Source organism: Chrysemys picta, chromosome 24, assembly GCF_011386835.1.
Source record: "Chrysemys picta bellii isolate R12L10 chromosome 24, ASM1138683v2, whole genome shotgun sequence".
Lineage (NCBI taxonomy): Eukaryota > Metazoa > Chordata > Testudines > Emydidae > Chrysemys > Chrysemys picta.
The window spans coordinates 9,065,110-9,081,358 of record NC_088814.1 but is presented as its reverse complement, the minus strand read 5'-3'; the positions used below and the strand labels follow the sequence as shown (position 1 = coordinate 9,081,358).

General features: G+C 42.3%; 1 protein-coding gene across 1 annotated transcript in view; it reads left to right on the top strand.

Moving 5' to 3' along the window:
* TANC2 (tetratricopeptide repeat, ankyrin repeat and coiled-coil containing 2) overlaps positions 1–16,249 on the top strand; it is a 508,124-nt gene that overhangs the window by 442,761 nt on the left and 49,114 nt on the right. Inside the window, 1 exon segment of the mRNA XM_065577500.1 lies at positions 13,965–14,073. Within this exon segment, the coding sequence (XP_065433572.1) occupies positions 13,965–14,073 (109 nt within the window).

Genomic DNA, 16,249 nt, shown 5'->3' with positions numbered 1-16,249 from the left:
AACAGAGATTCATTTTGTCAAAATTATTAAAACAGTGCCTTTAAATCCTTTTAAAAAAATAGTTAATACCTTTTGTAGCCTTTAAGTCTAAAGGGTGGCCAGAGATTTCCCAATTCCATCCATGATGCTTCCCTTGGCTTCTTCTGTTATCTGCCATTATTTCAGTCAGTTCAGTGCAGATGTTTCCCTGAATGAGTTCTTGATGAGAATTCATCCACATTATCCTGCATAAACTAGAGATGTTCTGCTTCTCTGGGACAGCCATGTGTTTAGTGTAAGCTGAGGCATGTACTCTACTGTACATAATAAAATACAGGCACAATGTCACCAGTGCAAATAGAATATTAAACAAAAAAGAAACCTTGAGAAATATGAATATTACATCAGGATCATTAGCAGAATTTCAGAGTTTCAACTGATTTGCAACAGTGAGATGACTGCTGATCAAAGAGACTGGAAAAAACTTGGTAACTTTCTATCATGAATCATGATGTCGGTAGAGATTGTTAAAGGAGATTAGGGTGCCAACTTTCGCCAAATGAGGGGGTCGTTAGGCACATGCACAGTAAACTGTCTCTCAACATGTGAAGATCTTGCTAGGTACCATTCTTTTTCTGACCTGCCCTTTCTGGAGAAGATTGAGAATATGGTTCCAAGACAATTTGAGAGTCAGATTTCTTTGATCCTGACTCTGTCCTTGACCTAGATCTTCGCCTCCATGTGGATATGTCTGTGGCGGTTTAATTGGTAACTGTTCACCTCCTAGTAAGAGACAAGGGTCAAATTACCTTGCTGATTTTATTACATCCATCAGAAATCTTTGATCACAAAATTTTGTTGATTTGACTACAGACCCTTGCAGGGTAGACCAGTCTGTGTCAGAATGATTCCATTCCTGCCTTTTAAAGAAGTCCCAGAGTGTGGCATTGGGCAGTTACCCCTTGGGCTCTCTTCTATGGGATTCCACAGTTTCTCCCGATCAGTATACATGTCAAGCCATTGGGTGATAGTGAAGCAGACTGGGCTATGATAGCACCAATATATAGATCCTATATACAATCCTGTGTCTTGTATTCATCAAAAATTAAGTGCACCGCATATCTGTTTGGCTGAGATAGGGTCTTTGTTAAGGCTTTCAGTTAAGATTGGATGTCTTTCTAAAAGGCGTCCTCCAGTTAAACCACAAATTAAATTCAATACCGAAATCACTGGGTGAAATTCTCTGGCCTGTGTTATGCAGATGATCAGACGAGATGATCATAATGGTCCCATCTATCCTTAGTCTCAGGGACTGACTTTTGGTTGTGTGTTTAGTACCTAGCACAATGTGGTCTTGATCTACAATTGGAATCCCTAGACTCTACTGCAACACAACAAAATTATTGTAATAATAATTATATAAATGACAGTCTAGATCAGAAAGAACAGGAGTACTTGTGGCACCTTAGAGACTAACAAATTTATTAGAGCATAAGCTTTCGTGGGCTACTGCCCACTTCTTCGGATGCATCCTTATGAAGAAGTGGGCTGTAGCCCACGAAAGCTTATGCTCTAATAAATTTGTTAGTCTCTAAGGTGCCACAAGTACTCCTGTTCTTTTTAAGGATACAGATTAACACGGCTGCTACCCTGAAACCAGTCTAGATCAGGTGATTTGATTTTAGTTGGCTGAGGGAAGCAACCAAAGAACATGACAGGGTAGGTATCTTGCCCCAGAATTAGGGAATGTGCTTGTCCTTTCCCAAAGAAATTTGCAATCTTGTCACACTTCTTCTGGATCTTCAATTACTTTTAGATTTCTAGGTAACTTCTCTGGTTGAGGGCACCTTTGTTCATCTCTGCATGGCATAATCGAAGAAACCATTCTTTGCTGCAGACTTTACAGCTCTAAGGTGTTATTGAATCAACTAGCTTAGAAAGAGACTGAGTCTGAAAATTGTGGGATATTCATACAAATAAGAATAGCACTTGTAGTGACATAAAATTACAAAGATTTTGAATTCTCCTGCTTTGCAACCTAAGCTGATCAGTGTTTTATTTCATGGGGTGTAATATTGCACACATAGGTGCATTTCCTGTTTTGCCTGTGTTATTTCTTGCATAAAGTTTAATGAACTCTATATCAGTTCACAGTTGAACTCTATGTCAGTTCACAGTTAATCTCTATAATAAAATTTCAGGATTGTCGTTCTGAATCCTAGAATGTCTGTTGAGTCAGTGTGGAGTGATGGAGACAGCTACAGGCATGGTTGAAAGCTCTTTTGGTTCAGAATATCACAGGGTTTGTGATCTGTTGCTATACAATTTTTAAATTCTCAGCCATTTTAATTACACCCAGGTGGTGTACAGCAACAGTAAGGCCATGCCATGCCAAAAGTCCTACATCATTATAATGCCCAAGTAACTCTCACACCCTTATTCTACAGCTAATTTACATGCAACAATTTCATTGGTCATATGAGGGAGACTGCACAGATGGTGGATTACGTGGCCCAGCTGCCACAGTTCTTCAAAACCACCCACAACCAGCACACACAATATTCCCAAACACACACAGCGCCTCACCACAGCATCCACCTGTCATTCGCCACCTGCAGGAATCAGCACAAATCTCCCAGCACAGAACAACCCCCACACAAATCAACACAACTCTCCCAGCCCTACACACACATTTGCCCACCTTCCTTCATACTGTCTGCGAGAACCAGATGGAGTGTTGGAGTCCAAAGGTTCTGTGGTAGTTGGAATGTGACAGCTGATCAGAAAGTGGGAATAACAGCTGTGCAGGGTAACAAAGAGGTGGTTGTGCCTCTAGCCAGGGGAACAGCCCTCTGTACAAACTGTGGGGAACATGGACTTTTAAGTTCTCAGCCATTTTGACTTTATAAATTACACAACACAAAATCCCAAAACACAACCTCCCCAAACACAAGTCAACACAACCACCCTTCGTTCACCACCAACACAACTCAATAGCATGACCTTCTAGACACAACAACACAACCAGAACACACAATAACCCCAAACACAGACAGCTCCTCACCACAGCAAACATCCCTCATTTGCCACACACACAAATCAGTACAAAATCTCCCAGCACTAGACGCACACTCGCCCACCCTCACATTTTTACCATAAACTCGAGCAGGAAAGCTGCATTTCCTGACTGGTACATGAAATAAATCATCGGTGCAAAATTCAATCAGTTAACTTCAGCGATCAAATGATCCTTCAAAAATGTCCACCGTGAGTGGTGAACCTTTGTGCTCTGTGTATGTGCTGGGCAGGACATTGGCTTAGAGCATTTTTGTTTTTTCAGGAGACATTTTTTCAAGTTGTCTTAGCAGACTTTCTTTAAAGAGACTTTCCAGAGATGTCTAGTAGAAAAGGAGACACTTGTCTTTGCTGGGACAGGAAGTACTGTGTGCACTGCAGTTCTAATAGAAGTTCACTGTGGAGCTCTGAATAAAATACGAACATGACTCTCTTGGAAAAGCAGATTCACTGGGCCCAGTGTCAACTGTCTGTGTTTTGGAAGGTTTTCATCCAGTTAGCTGCAAGAAAGGCAACTTGGATGTAAATCAGGGGGCTTGGAATTTACAGAGCACAAAGAAAATCTGTTGTGCCTGATGCTCACTTACACTGCCAGAGTTGTGTAAAGGGGCCTTAGTGTATCCGTGCCTTAAAGTGAGAGTTAGTGTAATTTACACCTATTTTAAATCCCCTTTACTTGGCCTTAGTGATAGAAAGGTGTCTTCCTGTAAAAGAGAATCAGGCCCATTAGCTCTTTATCTTCATCATCCATTGTAATCTTTGGGCACATTGAGAATTATTTTAAAATCACAAAACTGGAATTTTAAATGTGAGGACATGTCTGTGGGCAAAGAGTGTAGTAGGCAGAAGATACCTACTAAAGCAGGAAGGACGAGATGGAGGAGTAGCTTTAGGGATAATACGGCTTTCCTTAATCTAGTGATGTTCAGTGTCAGAAGACAGCAGTTCTTCCTGTAATTCTTTTGTATTGCTACATGATGTAATGAAGTTGACAAATCAACTGGGAAAAAACAAGTGTTCCCCCAACTCACAAGTGAGACTCATCCCCTCCAGACAAGGTGCTCAGGAAATAGCTGAATAAACCGGGTTTGCTGCATGCCTCGAAAGAGTAAAAACAAAAAACAACCCCTCGCCCAAATCCTAGGGTTTTTTTGGACCAGCAGACGAAGTGAGTTCCTCCTCATCCTGAAAACACTGTGACCAGCCTGGCAGCGTTCAGAGTGTTAACTGGAATCTGCTAGTTGATTGTAACTGCCGGGAAAGTGAATAACAGAAGTGGATCTCTGTAAGGAAGTCAGGGCACAACCCATGCAGGGCTTTGTAGGTCAAAATTAACACCTTGGTTTGCTTTTTGTATGTGCTGTGGATAATGAATGATGGAATGTAGGGATGTGCTTGAATATCAAATTACTAATAGCATGTGAATTGTGATAGTCAGTTCTCTGACAGTCAGTGCCCTTGCGTTTCACTTTTGGGCCTCACCCGGGGTGAATTATGTGAGGCTTTTGTGATTTGAATCCATGTTCACTAGGGACTAAGATAGAACCACCCAGTTCATGTTCATTGGTGCCCTCAATCTGCATTTGAACCCTGGTCTCCAATGGTGAAAGCCTAGAGAAGAAACCTACCCCGAGCTGATTTGTTTATGTGGTGATGTAGTTTTCTCTTATGGTAAAACATTGTAATGGGAAGCCCAAGATTTTTTCCCCCTTAAAATGGAACTGTGACGAGAAAAGTTTGACACAGTCACAGCACACCCCTATCAAAAGGCGCTAATACAACAACATGGTATTGGGCAATCCTAATACTGATTTGTAAAATCTTCAAACATAAGAACAGCCCTACTGGGTCAGACCAAAGGTCCATCTAGCCCAGTATCCTGTCTTCCGACAGTGGACAGTGCCAGGTGCTCCAGAGGGACTGAACAGAACAGGTAATCATCAAGTGATCCATCCCCTGTCGCTCATTCCCAGCTTCTGGCAAACAGAGGCTAGGGACACCATTCCTGCCCATCCTGGCTAATAGCCATTGATGGACCTATCCTCCATGAATTTATCTAGTGCTTTTTTGAACCCTGTTATGGTCTTGGCCTTCACAACATCCTCTGGCAAGGAGTTCCACAGGTTGACTGTGCCTATTAATTTCATTTGGTGACCCCTAGTTCTTGTGTTATGAGAAGTAGTAAACAACACGTCCTTATCTACTTTCTCTACACCAGTCGTGATTTTATAGATCTCAATCATATCTCCCCTTATCCACCTCTTTTCCAAGCTGAAAAGTCCCAGTCTTATTAATCTCTCCTCATACAGAAGCCGTTCCATACCCCTAATCATTTTTGTTGCCCTTTTCTGAAACTTTTCCAATTCCAATATATCTTTTTTGAGATGGGGCGACCACATCTGCACACAGTATTCAAGATGTGGGCGTACCATGGATTTAGCATCAAAGCACCTAACAAGATCAGTTACCCATTTAGGCCCGGTAATTTTTGTATGATTGATCCTTATTAATTTTTTTAATATTTGTAAATGTGTTTATTTTAGCATTTCTAGAGGAATCTAATTCTTATCTTTCCCCTTAAATAACGTTCTGCTCTGTGTATACAAACGGTGGACCTCATTCTCATTTAAACTAAGGCCCTTTACGCTACCCTGGCAATTTCTGTAATTTCTCCAGCTCTGTGCACCAAAATAACAATGAAATAATTTCCCTTTCCACTTCTGCTGATATTGTTTCTTCTCAGCCAGCAGGTGTCACTGTTAAACAGATTCAAGAATTCCAAGGCATGCCAAAATTCCAATGTGTGTAAACTCTTCAGGACCAGCTTAACCTACTGCTGAAAATAGAAGCTGAGACGTGAAACAAAAGGATGAAATGTGATTAGTTTGTAGTAGCGTTGCCATACAGAAGTCCTGCCATACCTTATACCTTATACCTTATGCAGCATTGATATAATATCAAGAATTCAAAGGAGACATATCAGAAAGACAGATATAAATGGGGATTCAAATGTGTATCTATAGCAATAATATCCCAAGTACATTGGGCACAATACACCACACGTTACCCGGAGTACAAGATCATGAGTTTTCATTGTGATTGAAGTGGACCGTCAGAGCATCCATAGAGCGCCATCAAGGGGACCATAAGCAGAGTGATTTGGAAGACTTATTCCAACCGTTTGCTTTAATTTTGTTTCCTTTCTTTGGACCAAATGATTCAGCCCTGCACTTGCCAGTATCTGTTTTATCTGTCTCTGATCTACTTTTCTTTCTCCTTTGCTACGTCCCGTCCCCCACAACCCTGGGAGCACTATGTTTACTCTCCCCCAATCAGACATTGAGCCACGCTGTCCTGAGAGAGTTAGATGCTCTCTGCAGAAAAGCAGTCTTGCACTTTTCACACATACAGAGTTTGATCCTGTCCAGAGCAGGTGTGGAGTGTTGTACAAAGTAAAAAATTATAATCAGGATGGGGAGCCCGGGGAAACCCAATCCTGAATGAATGAGAATGTTGCTACACAACCACCAAATCACTCCTGCCTTCTGGCATGTAGTTAAGAACCTTAATGGCCTGAAGAGCAGATCCCTATCTAAGTCCACTCCAAAGAGGACAGATTCCTCCCCAACTCCATCTTCCAAGCAGACGAATCTTCCTGTCCATTTAGGCACGTCCTAAGCCCCAGGACCATGATAAAGAACGTACACAGAAGCAAGGCTCTGCCAATACCAGACTCTGCACCAGCAGCAATGCTGTCTGCGGCACCATCCAGGTCAAGGGACCGAGAACCACCGGTACCAATGAAGAGCACCCAATGGGAGCTTCATTCACCAGCTGTACCCCCACGGACCCCAGATGGATTCACCAGCCAAGAGCCTTTCCACATCAACTCTGACAGGAGAGGCAGACAGGACCCTATGCACCCTGGGAAGAATGGAGATGTACACAACTGTGGAGGACATCTTTGATCTCCTGGATCTGCAATCTTCCCTTTTGTCAGAACCAATCCTCACCGGGGATATTTTGACCCTGTCAGGAGACACAGTGTATGGGAAAAGAAGTCCATCCTCCATCCCATCTACTAACTGATTTTTCTTTAGCAGAACTGATAGCACCATCGACTGACCCAGATCCGACTTTCTCATCATTGGGGGAATCAGAAGTACCAGAGGAACAGTCATCACCTCCACTCAGGGAGATCAATCCAAACCGGACATTGCGAGCTGCCTGGAACCAATCTTGTCCACCCAAACCTGGACACCCGCCCTGGGACCGGTGGTACCCCATGCTTTGGGGACCTCTGGAACTCATCTTTAACCCCTGATGACAGCACTGGTTGGGCCCTTAGGACCTGTACACATAACACTCAGGGTCTTTACAATTTAATAGGGAGTCATATTACCTCTCCCCTCCAAGAGAGCAATCAGAATTTCCTCCTGATTTGAAGAGGGGGAATACAAGCCAGATCCATTGTTACCAACAGGGATATTTTCCTCCTCTCCCGATGAGGCTGTTGCTCCAGATTCGCCATCTCCTTTGGACAACCACAACCAATTCCAAAAGTTGCTATGGAGAGCCGCAGAAGAGCTCCAGATTTCCTTAGTGGAGATCCAGGACACACGACATAAGCTCCTGAACAGCCCACAACCCAAGGGATCAAGCTGGATAGCACTCCCAGTGAATGAAGCCATAGTGAAACTGGCAAGGACAGTATAGCGTACATTGGCAGGAAATGCAAGACATACTGCTCCAATGGAGCTCAAGGCCAGCACTCCAGAAGCAATGCTGTCCTACTCCCTTGGATAGGCCACTTGGCCTTTCCTCCCATCCTACAGCTATCCTGGAGTGATTTGGAAAATTTGACAAGACAGAGCACAAGCCATCATTTTTGCACCCAAATGGCCCAGACAGTTCCCAAGTCTTTTGTGAATGTCAACCCCACTGCCCATCAACATTCAGTCCTTGTCAGATCTACTGGCTCAAGAGAACGGCAAGCTCAGTCATCCCAACCTGGATGCTCTTCATATCACAGCCCGAATGGTCGTCACATCTAGAACATCCCTGTCCCAGAGCTGTGCAAGCCATTATTAATGACAGCAGCAAGGACTCCACCAGATAACATTATCTTGCCAAGTGGACATGTAACACCAACAGACCCCGGTCGTCAGTGGGCAAGATTGAACCTGGAACCTCTGAAGCTTAGTGCGTCAGCCTCTACTGCATGAGCAAAAAACCACTTGACTCTTAGCTAAGACTGTAGCAGACTCATTAATCTCTGGATGGGCTAGGTACAACTAGAGGGGGGACAGAGCACCACACTAAGCAAGCATGGGTTACAGAAGCATTTCTCTATCTGGGACCGGCAGTCCTACATCTCCAGAAATAGCAACAAACAGGTATCTTCGATAACCTCCCTCCCCTCAAGATGATGTATCTTTCCCTTAGCTTGCTGCAGGCCCACTTGGCAACAGTCAGTACATGTCACCCACCAAAGGACAGCTACTCTGTCTTTATTCATCCAACCTAGTAGGTTCCTGACAGGTTTAATCAGAACCTTTCCAAAAGTATCAATGCCAACCTATCACTGGGACCTTGATTTAGTTCTTTTAGCGCCCACTAAGCCACCCTTGCAACTCCTAGCTACGTGTTTGATGTCTCCACACAGAGTACAGGATCGCTCTACAAGAGCACAAGAAGCCTCAGTAACCTCACTGCACAAGGTATCCCTGCTTCTTATTTGCAAGGGAGCAACGTGGAGCTCCATCCACACATCCATAAGACATTACACCTTGGTCCAAGTCTCCTCTGCTGACACATCTTTTGGGATAGAGGTTCTACAAGCAGCCATACCCTCCTCTTGTCACAGTATTCTTGTCAGTCACCCACAGTGGAATACACATAGGGACCAGCAATCTAAGAAAGGGAAGTTACTTACCTTATTGTACCTCGAGTTCTTTGAGATGTGTGGTTCCTGTCTGTATTCAGCTACGCTTTCCCCTTCCCCTCTGCTCCGTTCATGTCTGGATTAACAGTAGAGAAGGAACTGGAGAGGCAGTCGGTCCACACCACCCCTTATAGAATCATAGAAGATTAGGGTTGGAAGAGACCTCAGGAGGTCATTTAGTCCAACCCCCTGCTCAAAGCATATACCTTCAGAGCAGAGCATGAGGAGAGCAGGGTGCAGATACAGACTGACAGACACCAATTGCAAGAATTCTCCGGTCTCAGGCACTTGGAGCCCATGCATACCTGCAGTGGAATATAGATAGGGACTGCATGTCTCAAAGAAATCCAGTGACAGTAAGGGAAGTAACTTCCCTTTTTCTGCCTGTGCTCCGGCCCTTTCATACCCTGCATTCTGGTTGGTTGTGGAGCAGGCACACAGGGGCTACCCTGCTCAGTCTGGAGGGCTGTGCCTCATACTCCACTTTTCCAGTGTCCACATGTAACCCTCCCTTGTATTAGCCCTGACAGCAACAGTCTTGTGCATATCTCACATTGTGCCAGAACTTGCAGGATCAAGACCATTGTCTCTAGAGTATGTATATGTCGGTCTGGGAATATTCTGTGATGAACTGCGCAGCGTTAGCATGCGGTGACACATACCACCTAGGAGAATGAACAAAAGCTTTGATAACAGAGCTGGCAGCACTATTAATTTTTCACACAAAAAAACTTGCATTAAAAATAGAAACCCACTGAGGATAAACCTCTGCTATGGTGAAATTCAAAGCAAATCATTTCACTGGGCTCCTTGATGTAGAAATCACTACTGTCATTCTCTGCTGTGTTTTTAAAAAAGACACTGCTGTTAGAATCAGGTTTAGTGTGCAATTATCATTGACAGAACAAGTGACTGCAGATATTTATCAGCAAGCCCAGAGCCACTGCTTTTAGGTATAAGAAATATTGCAGAGGTAACATTTTGCTCGTGAATCCTATCCTTTATTCTGAAATAGTTCGTGCATGCCTTATTCATAACAACAGCCCAAACCATGCACACAGATGTATTATACATACACATACATTCTACCAGCCACAGCTGGAAGGCATTTAGGAACTACCTAGTAGCCTGGGGCTGCATGGGTTAAGAATTGCACCTGTGCATGGACCCAGGCACATTAGAGGTGCCTAGATATGCCATTAATACTTACCATTAATATAGAGAGCTTTGTGTTCAAAGCTCTTTCCAAACATTTTCTGACTATTCTTGAATCACCTCTGTGCAGTAGGCAAGTGTGAGCGTTATTAGCTTTGTTTCACAGATGGGAAAATTGAGGCTGACAGGCCCATGTATGGAGACAGAATCAGAGCTCTCAAGAGCTTCAGATTTCCAGTCCAGTGCATAAGACCAGACATCTCTCCCAAGGAAGGCCCAGAGCTGAGTTCTCTGAGTGGACTCAAACCACCATCCTTTTGGTTGAGGTAAATGTATGGGACATTGCCCAACAGATAAGTGGTGTAATCAGGTTAGCCATTAGATGTACTTGGTGTATTAAACTAACAGTAGTAATGAGTTTTGCTGTACTACTTGAGTTGCAGCTGCATCCTACGAAATTCAAGCAGTACATCACAGTGTCTGTTTCCTTTTAATCCATTTTCTTTCCTCTGTCTCTTTATGGGCACTTCTGAAGGCTAATCACAGGTAATGATCATCCTTTGCAGTTTTGGTCAGTGTAATTCAGAAGACCGCCGCTACTGTGAATATTACATTTGAGAGATTATTTTCTTTAAAGGGACACCACTGACTGAAAATCTAGTCAATTTCAAAGAAAAAAAGAAGAATCCTAAAGTGGCTTCAGGTGCTACAACCACTTCAAACTCCCCCTTCCGTTTTTCATGGTTTTCCAGCCACGTTCCCAGTCCCATTTGTACATGATTTTCTGTCCATCACTGCTGTGTGAAAGACTCACACAAACAGGAAAGTTACTGATTAAACTACATAGGTGCAGGAGGACAGCAGTGAAACTGACTATACACAATATGCTGCCAAATAAACAAAATACATAAACTGAATAAACAGAAATAAATATATTTCCTTTTCAGTTCTAGTCATCTTAAGCGTTACTTGTAACAATAGTAGTACAAAAATTTCAGAGTGATATTTAAGTTGATAATGTATCTTTACATTCATTGCATTTTGGGGGGAGGTACAATAGAATTATGTGTACGTTTAAGGCTCTGGCCTTTGACCCATGAAGAAAAGGTTCAAGTCCTGCCTTTTAAGGAAAACAGTTGAAAATGTGTTTTGTTGTTCATCCTTTTCTGCTAATGCGCTGGTGCTGGCGCTGGTGGTGGGGGCTGCCGCACCCCCTGGCTTGAAGCAGTTTCCGTCATATACAGGCTTTACGTTTGGTTCAATGGCTCTCATCCCCCCCACATAAAAATTGTTCCTGCATCCCTCTGCTAATGGCCATGTCTCCATATTTTAAAACCATCCGACAATCTGGCAAATAATCATCAGTCTCTGTATTACCTGTCAGAATTAAGGTTCTGTGTGTCAGAAGCTTGCTGCACACCTGGCCCTGGTTTACAAATCCTTCACTTTCGTGCTCCGCTTAAACAAAACGACAGGTCGTGGTTTCCCTTTTAGAAAGTCCTGTCTCGAAGGATTATCGTTCTTTGGATTTAGACATGCTGATAAACCCTAGTGCTGTGGAAACATTGATCCTCTAGTCTAGATTACTCAGTTGCATTTAGATCATTCTAAGCACTGGCATATTAGTTTTTCCATTTGATAAGGTACTAATGGGATAGTAGTATGCCCTGTCCTTAAAAACCCTATTAAAGCTACAAGTCACGTCATGTTAGCTTGGGGGAGGGGGGATTGTTGTTTTTTTAAATGTACAGCTACATTGGTTCCAGAAAACAAATGGGTTTAAAAAGTCCCTGAGGCTTCCAAGGTCTTAGAAAAGCGAAATAATGCAATACACATGCCTTTGTTCCTTATGTGTAGTGTCAAGGGGAAGTTACAGACAATTCTCTCTCTTCTCACATGTGTTTTTCACTGTGGAGTACTACAAAGACGACAGTTCTAACAGTGTTTATTTATTTTTCTGATACATCTGAACGATGTAGAAGATTGCCATGATAGCGCTCAAAAAGCCTGGGAGGTTACTGTATCCGGGCACTCTGCTTCTCAGAGTGTTCCTTCACGTGAATCTGTTTGTTGTTTTGTTTTTTCCTTTTAAAAATACAGTAGATTTAAGGGTAGAGTGAGAAAGGGGTGTTGCTGTCAGGAGAAGCACTTCTAACAAAAACAAGAAATTCTTTTACCAGGAGACGCTGTTCGCAGGCCACACAAGTCCAAGTATGGAACGTTCTCTGGGGCCTGATCCTTCTCTGCTTTACATCTTGTGCTGTCACTTTCACCAGTGCAAAGTGGATGTAGAATTCTGTCATTCTGATCTGGTTATGTTTTATACCTGCTTTGCACTGGTGTTAAATGACTATAGAGAGCTCAAAGCAGAAGAGAGTCTGGTCCTTAATCTTCAAAGGGTCATTGTCAATTTGAAATACCAAAATTTTCAGCTGGAAATGTGTGTGTTAAGGTTACAAATTACACCTAAGATCACTAGAACTGAAAGAAGTTAATGAAATACATTTTCCTCTCTTTTTTTCCAGTTTACTTTATGTGCTTGACAGCACTCCATATATATAGTCCACTTTCACTTTCCTGTCAGTTAATTAGCTTCCCCCTTGCTGAAGCCATCTTTGTAAATATCAACAGGAAAGTTTAAAAACCCTTGTAATATTGTTTTACATCAGAGTGGAATTACAATAGTGTTAGGAAGATATAACAGAATGAAGAATTTGGCTGATTCTTAAAAATTTCTTTCTGAAACTGGATTTTATTAAAATGTTTCACTTTCAAAAAGTTTTTCTCTGTAAAGTGATTTTTAAATAGCACCATAAGGTTCTATAATTGCTGTATCTCACTGATTATAGTTCATACCTGTTCACATTACAAGTAAAACTGTATTTTCTAACCTCCAATCCTGGTAATTCCCCCAGAATCTGTAAATCAAACATAGTTCTTAAGTCCTACACACTCACCAGTAATAAAAGTCCTGCGATTATTTTATGCCATGGTATACAAATCAGAATTAGTCCAGTTCATTCTCCCAAGCTGGGTTGGCTCTGCAAGGCTAACAGGAGTAAAAAAGTGCTGTTGTAAAATATTACTTTGTCCATGAAGCCAGCAAATATAACTCAGAAAACACATGCACATAGCAGATCTGAAGAATAAGGGCTTGTCTACACTTGAAAGTTATTTTAGGTAGGGTGTGAATAGCAATTCTGGTTGATTTCTCCATGTAGACAAGCCCTGAGAAGGTACCGTTTATGTGTAGTCACTTTTCTAACCATCCCCACAATTTAAAATGAGTTGACAGAGACCTAAAAGGAGAGAGAGAACAGCAGATGCTGTATCTGCAGAGAAAACTTGAAATGAGATCCATGCCTCTCTTCTTTAACAGAAACGTTTTTCTAGCCTCAACTTCATGACCCAACAATTCTTATGTCAAGGAATTAAAGTAAGAAATCATCAAGCAATTGAGTCTAAAATAAGTGAGGTCCATTATAGTGGGGTACCATTGAGAAGTATGCAGAGATACATCCTCATTGGAGGGACTCAACCAAACGTCCAGGCTCTGTTTCAGCAGTTGTTTGGGCAGAATTTACAGCCAGTTAAGTGCATATTCTTCAGCTTGCACCCTACAGGCATGTGGATCTGAGAAGTCATTCGCTGGGGAAGTAGTTTGAGTGAGACTGATAGCCTAGATCTTCCTTGTAAGGCAGCACATAAGATGGGTGATGCTGAATGATGCCAACCCCAAGGAAGACCCCTGGGATTTACAAACGAAATGGGATTCTTCGAATACTAACTTTTGTTTTGTTCTTGTTCCCAGGAGTGGCCACACGCTGCTTGCCTTCTGGTTTTCTCGTCAGGATGGGAAGCTAAACCGACAACAGACTATTGAGCTGGGACATCACATTCTCAAAGCACACATTTTTAAGGTAACAAGAATTCAAGGAAAGGCTCACACCATCCTCTTCCCTGACACACACAGTCTGTCAATACCCGCTATCAGAGAGACACGGTGGGTGAGGTGGTGTCTTTTATTGGCCCAACGTCTGTTAGTGAGAGAGACAAGCTTTCCTGGGACCAACACGGCTACAACCACGCTGCAGTACCCACTATATAAGGTCTGTTCTTGTTGCAGTGTGGCTGTAAGAAGTGTTATTGCTTCAGGCTTCCAAAACACATGAAGAAAGTTAGCTTTTGAGCACTGGTGAGGAAATGAGGAATTTTAAAGGGCCAGAAAGTTGGGAAAATCTGCCTTGATTCTATGGGGGCGGGGGAATTAAAATTAAAACTACCGCACACTGAACAGCAGATTAAAATGCTCCTTGCCGAGTACTTCTGCACCCAACTTACAAATAAATGGCATTACAATTTTGACTGGCCTTAACATTTTGCCAGAGACAAAGGTTGGAATTCTGTTCACAGTATGCGATGCCTTTCTTGTTACCCAGGTTTTCATTTTGTGCCCCCACAGCTCTTCTGAAACTTTCTTAATGTTAAAAGTGACAGAACCATAAGTGGAGAGGGCACTAGACAGGGTGTCAAGAGACCTGGATTTTATTCCTGCCTCTGCCTCTACCCTTGGTCAAATTTCTTCTTCTGTCTGATTCAGTCTCCAGTTCTTAATCTGTACATCTCAATGTATGAGTCAAGTATAGTTTGTTTATGATCTACCAGTGAGTGCATGTTTCTGCAGAGCTGAGCTTATTAAAAAATGTCTGGTTACTGCTCCTTAATGGTCCATTTTTACCCTCCAGACAAAGAGTGACCCAAGGGTCACTAGTTAAGATCAAGTTTGACCCACAACTGGGGTCATATCTTCAGGCCCAAAGAATGTTCACCGATCAGCATAGGAATTGGTTAGGTCACTGTAACTGCTACAGAGAGAATAAATCATTTCTTAAAATTAATGGGAGCTGTTGGTACTCGGCACTTCAGAAAATCAGGGCACTTATTCAGGTGCTTAAACTTCAGCACCCACTTTGCCAATATTTTTTAGAGCAACAGGATAGTTTCGGTATCTCACCAGGCCTTATTAACATTCTGCTAGATCTCTTTATTTAATTGCAGCGGCTATATTAATGATCATGTGTAATGGCAGGTCTGCAGCATTTCGGGAGATTATGGGTAAGTTTGAGGTAAAGCGAGGAATCCCAATCAGCATATAATTTTCAGATTTTAACATACAAAAGTAGCTCCAGATTCAGCCCTGACATTAATGGGGTCAGTTCCTATTAACATCAGTGCCAAAGCCGAATTTGGATCCTAGTCTTTATCATTGTACACTTTATAATGGAGAAAATGGCAGGATTTCAAAATCTAAATAAACCTCACGTTTCATTAAGTGAATGAGTTGGCAATAGATTCCAACTTGAATTGAAAAATATTTACCATCCTGGAAAGTGTCTGTTAACATACGAAAGATGTCAGTGTAGCTTTCTGTTTCTAACTACTTGGCAAAATCCTTTGTGTATGATTTTAGTAAGAATAATTTGCCTCGGTGACAGATAAGTGTAACATCAGGTTGTACAGAAGTCCTACAGAGTTTTGAAAGGGGTTTGGGTTAGATGGTTTTACATGGGAAAAGCACTGTAAAGATTAGCCTTTGGTGTTTATTAAACAGATTTATTTTTATTCCTTTATTTACAGTAGTTGTTTGTTTAAGAGGATCTGCTTGTATTTTGTACCAAATTGAACCATAGCTGTTTCTTGGAAGAGACACTTTCAAACTGGAACATTTCAAGGAGAACTAGAAGTATCTTGTGTCCGTATTCCCATTCCTGTTATTGCAGATACTTTCTGTTTATGAGGAAGTGATTTCTCCTTCACAGCATCTCATTCTGCCTGGTCGTCTAGTAAAATCAGTGTCTTGTAGCTGTGATGTGAGCCTTCTGCCAAGTGAGATGCATGTCAGGTCATAAAGTCAGCTGAAATTTTTTCTGCGGTATTGTGTTGGAAGAGCAGCCTTATCTAAACACAAAGGTCCTGATTCTAAATGTACACTGGTTTACACCAGCATAACCCCATTGGAGTTACCTTTTACACTGCTGTGAAAGGAGAATCAGAAGCTAAACCATGGGCGGCAGGTGAAGCTTCCTGCCCCGCCTC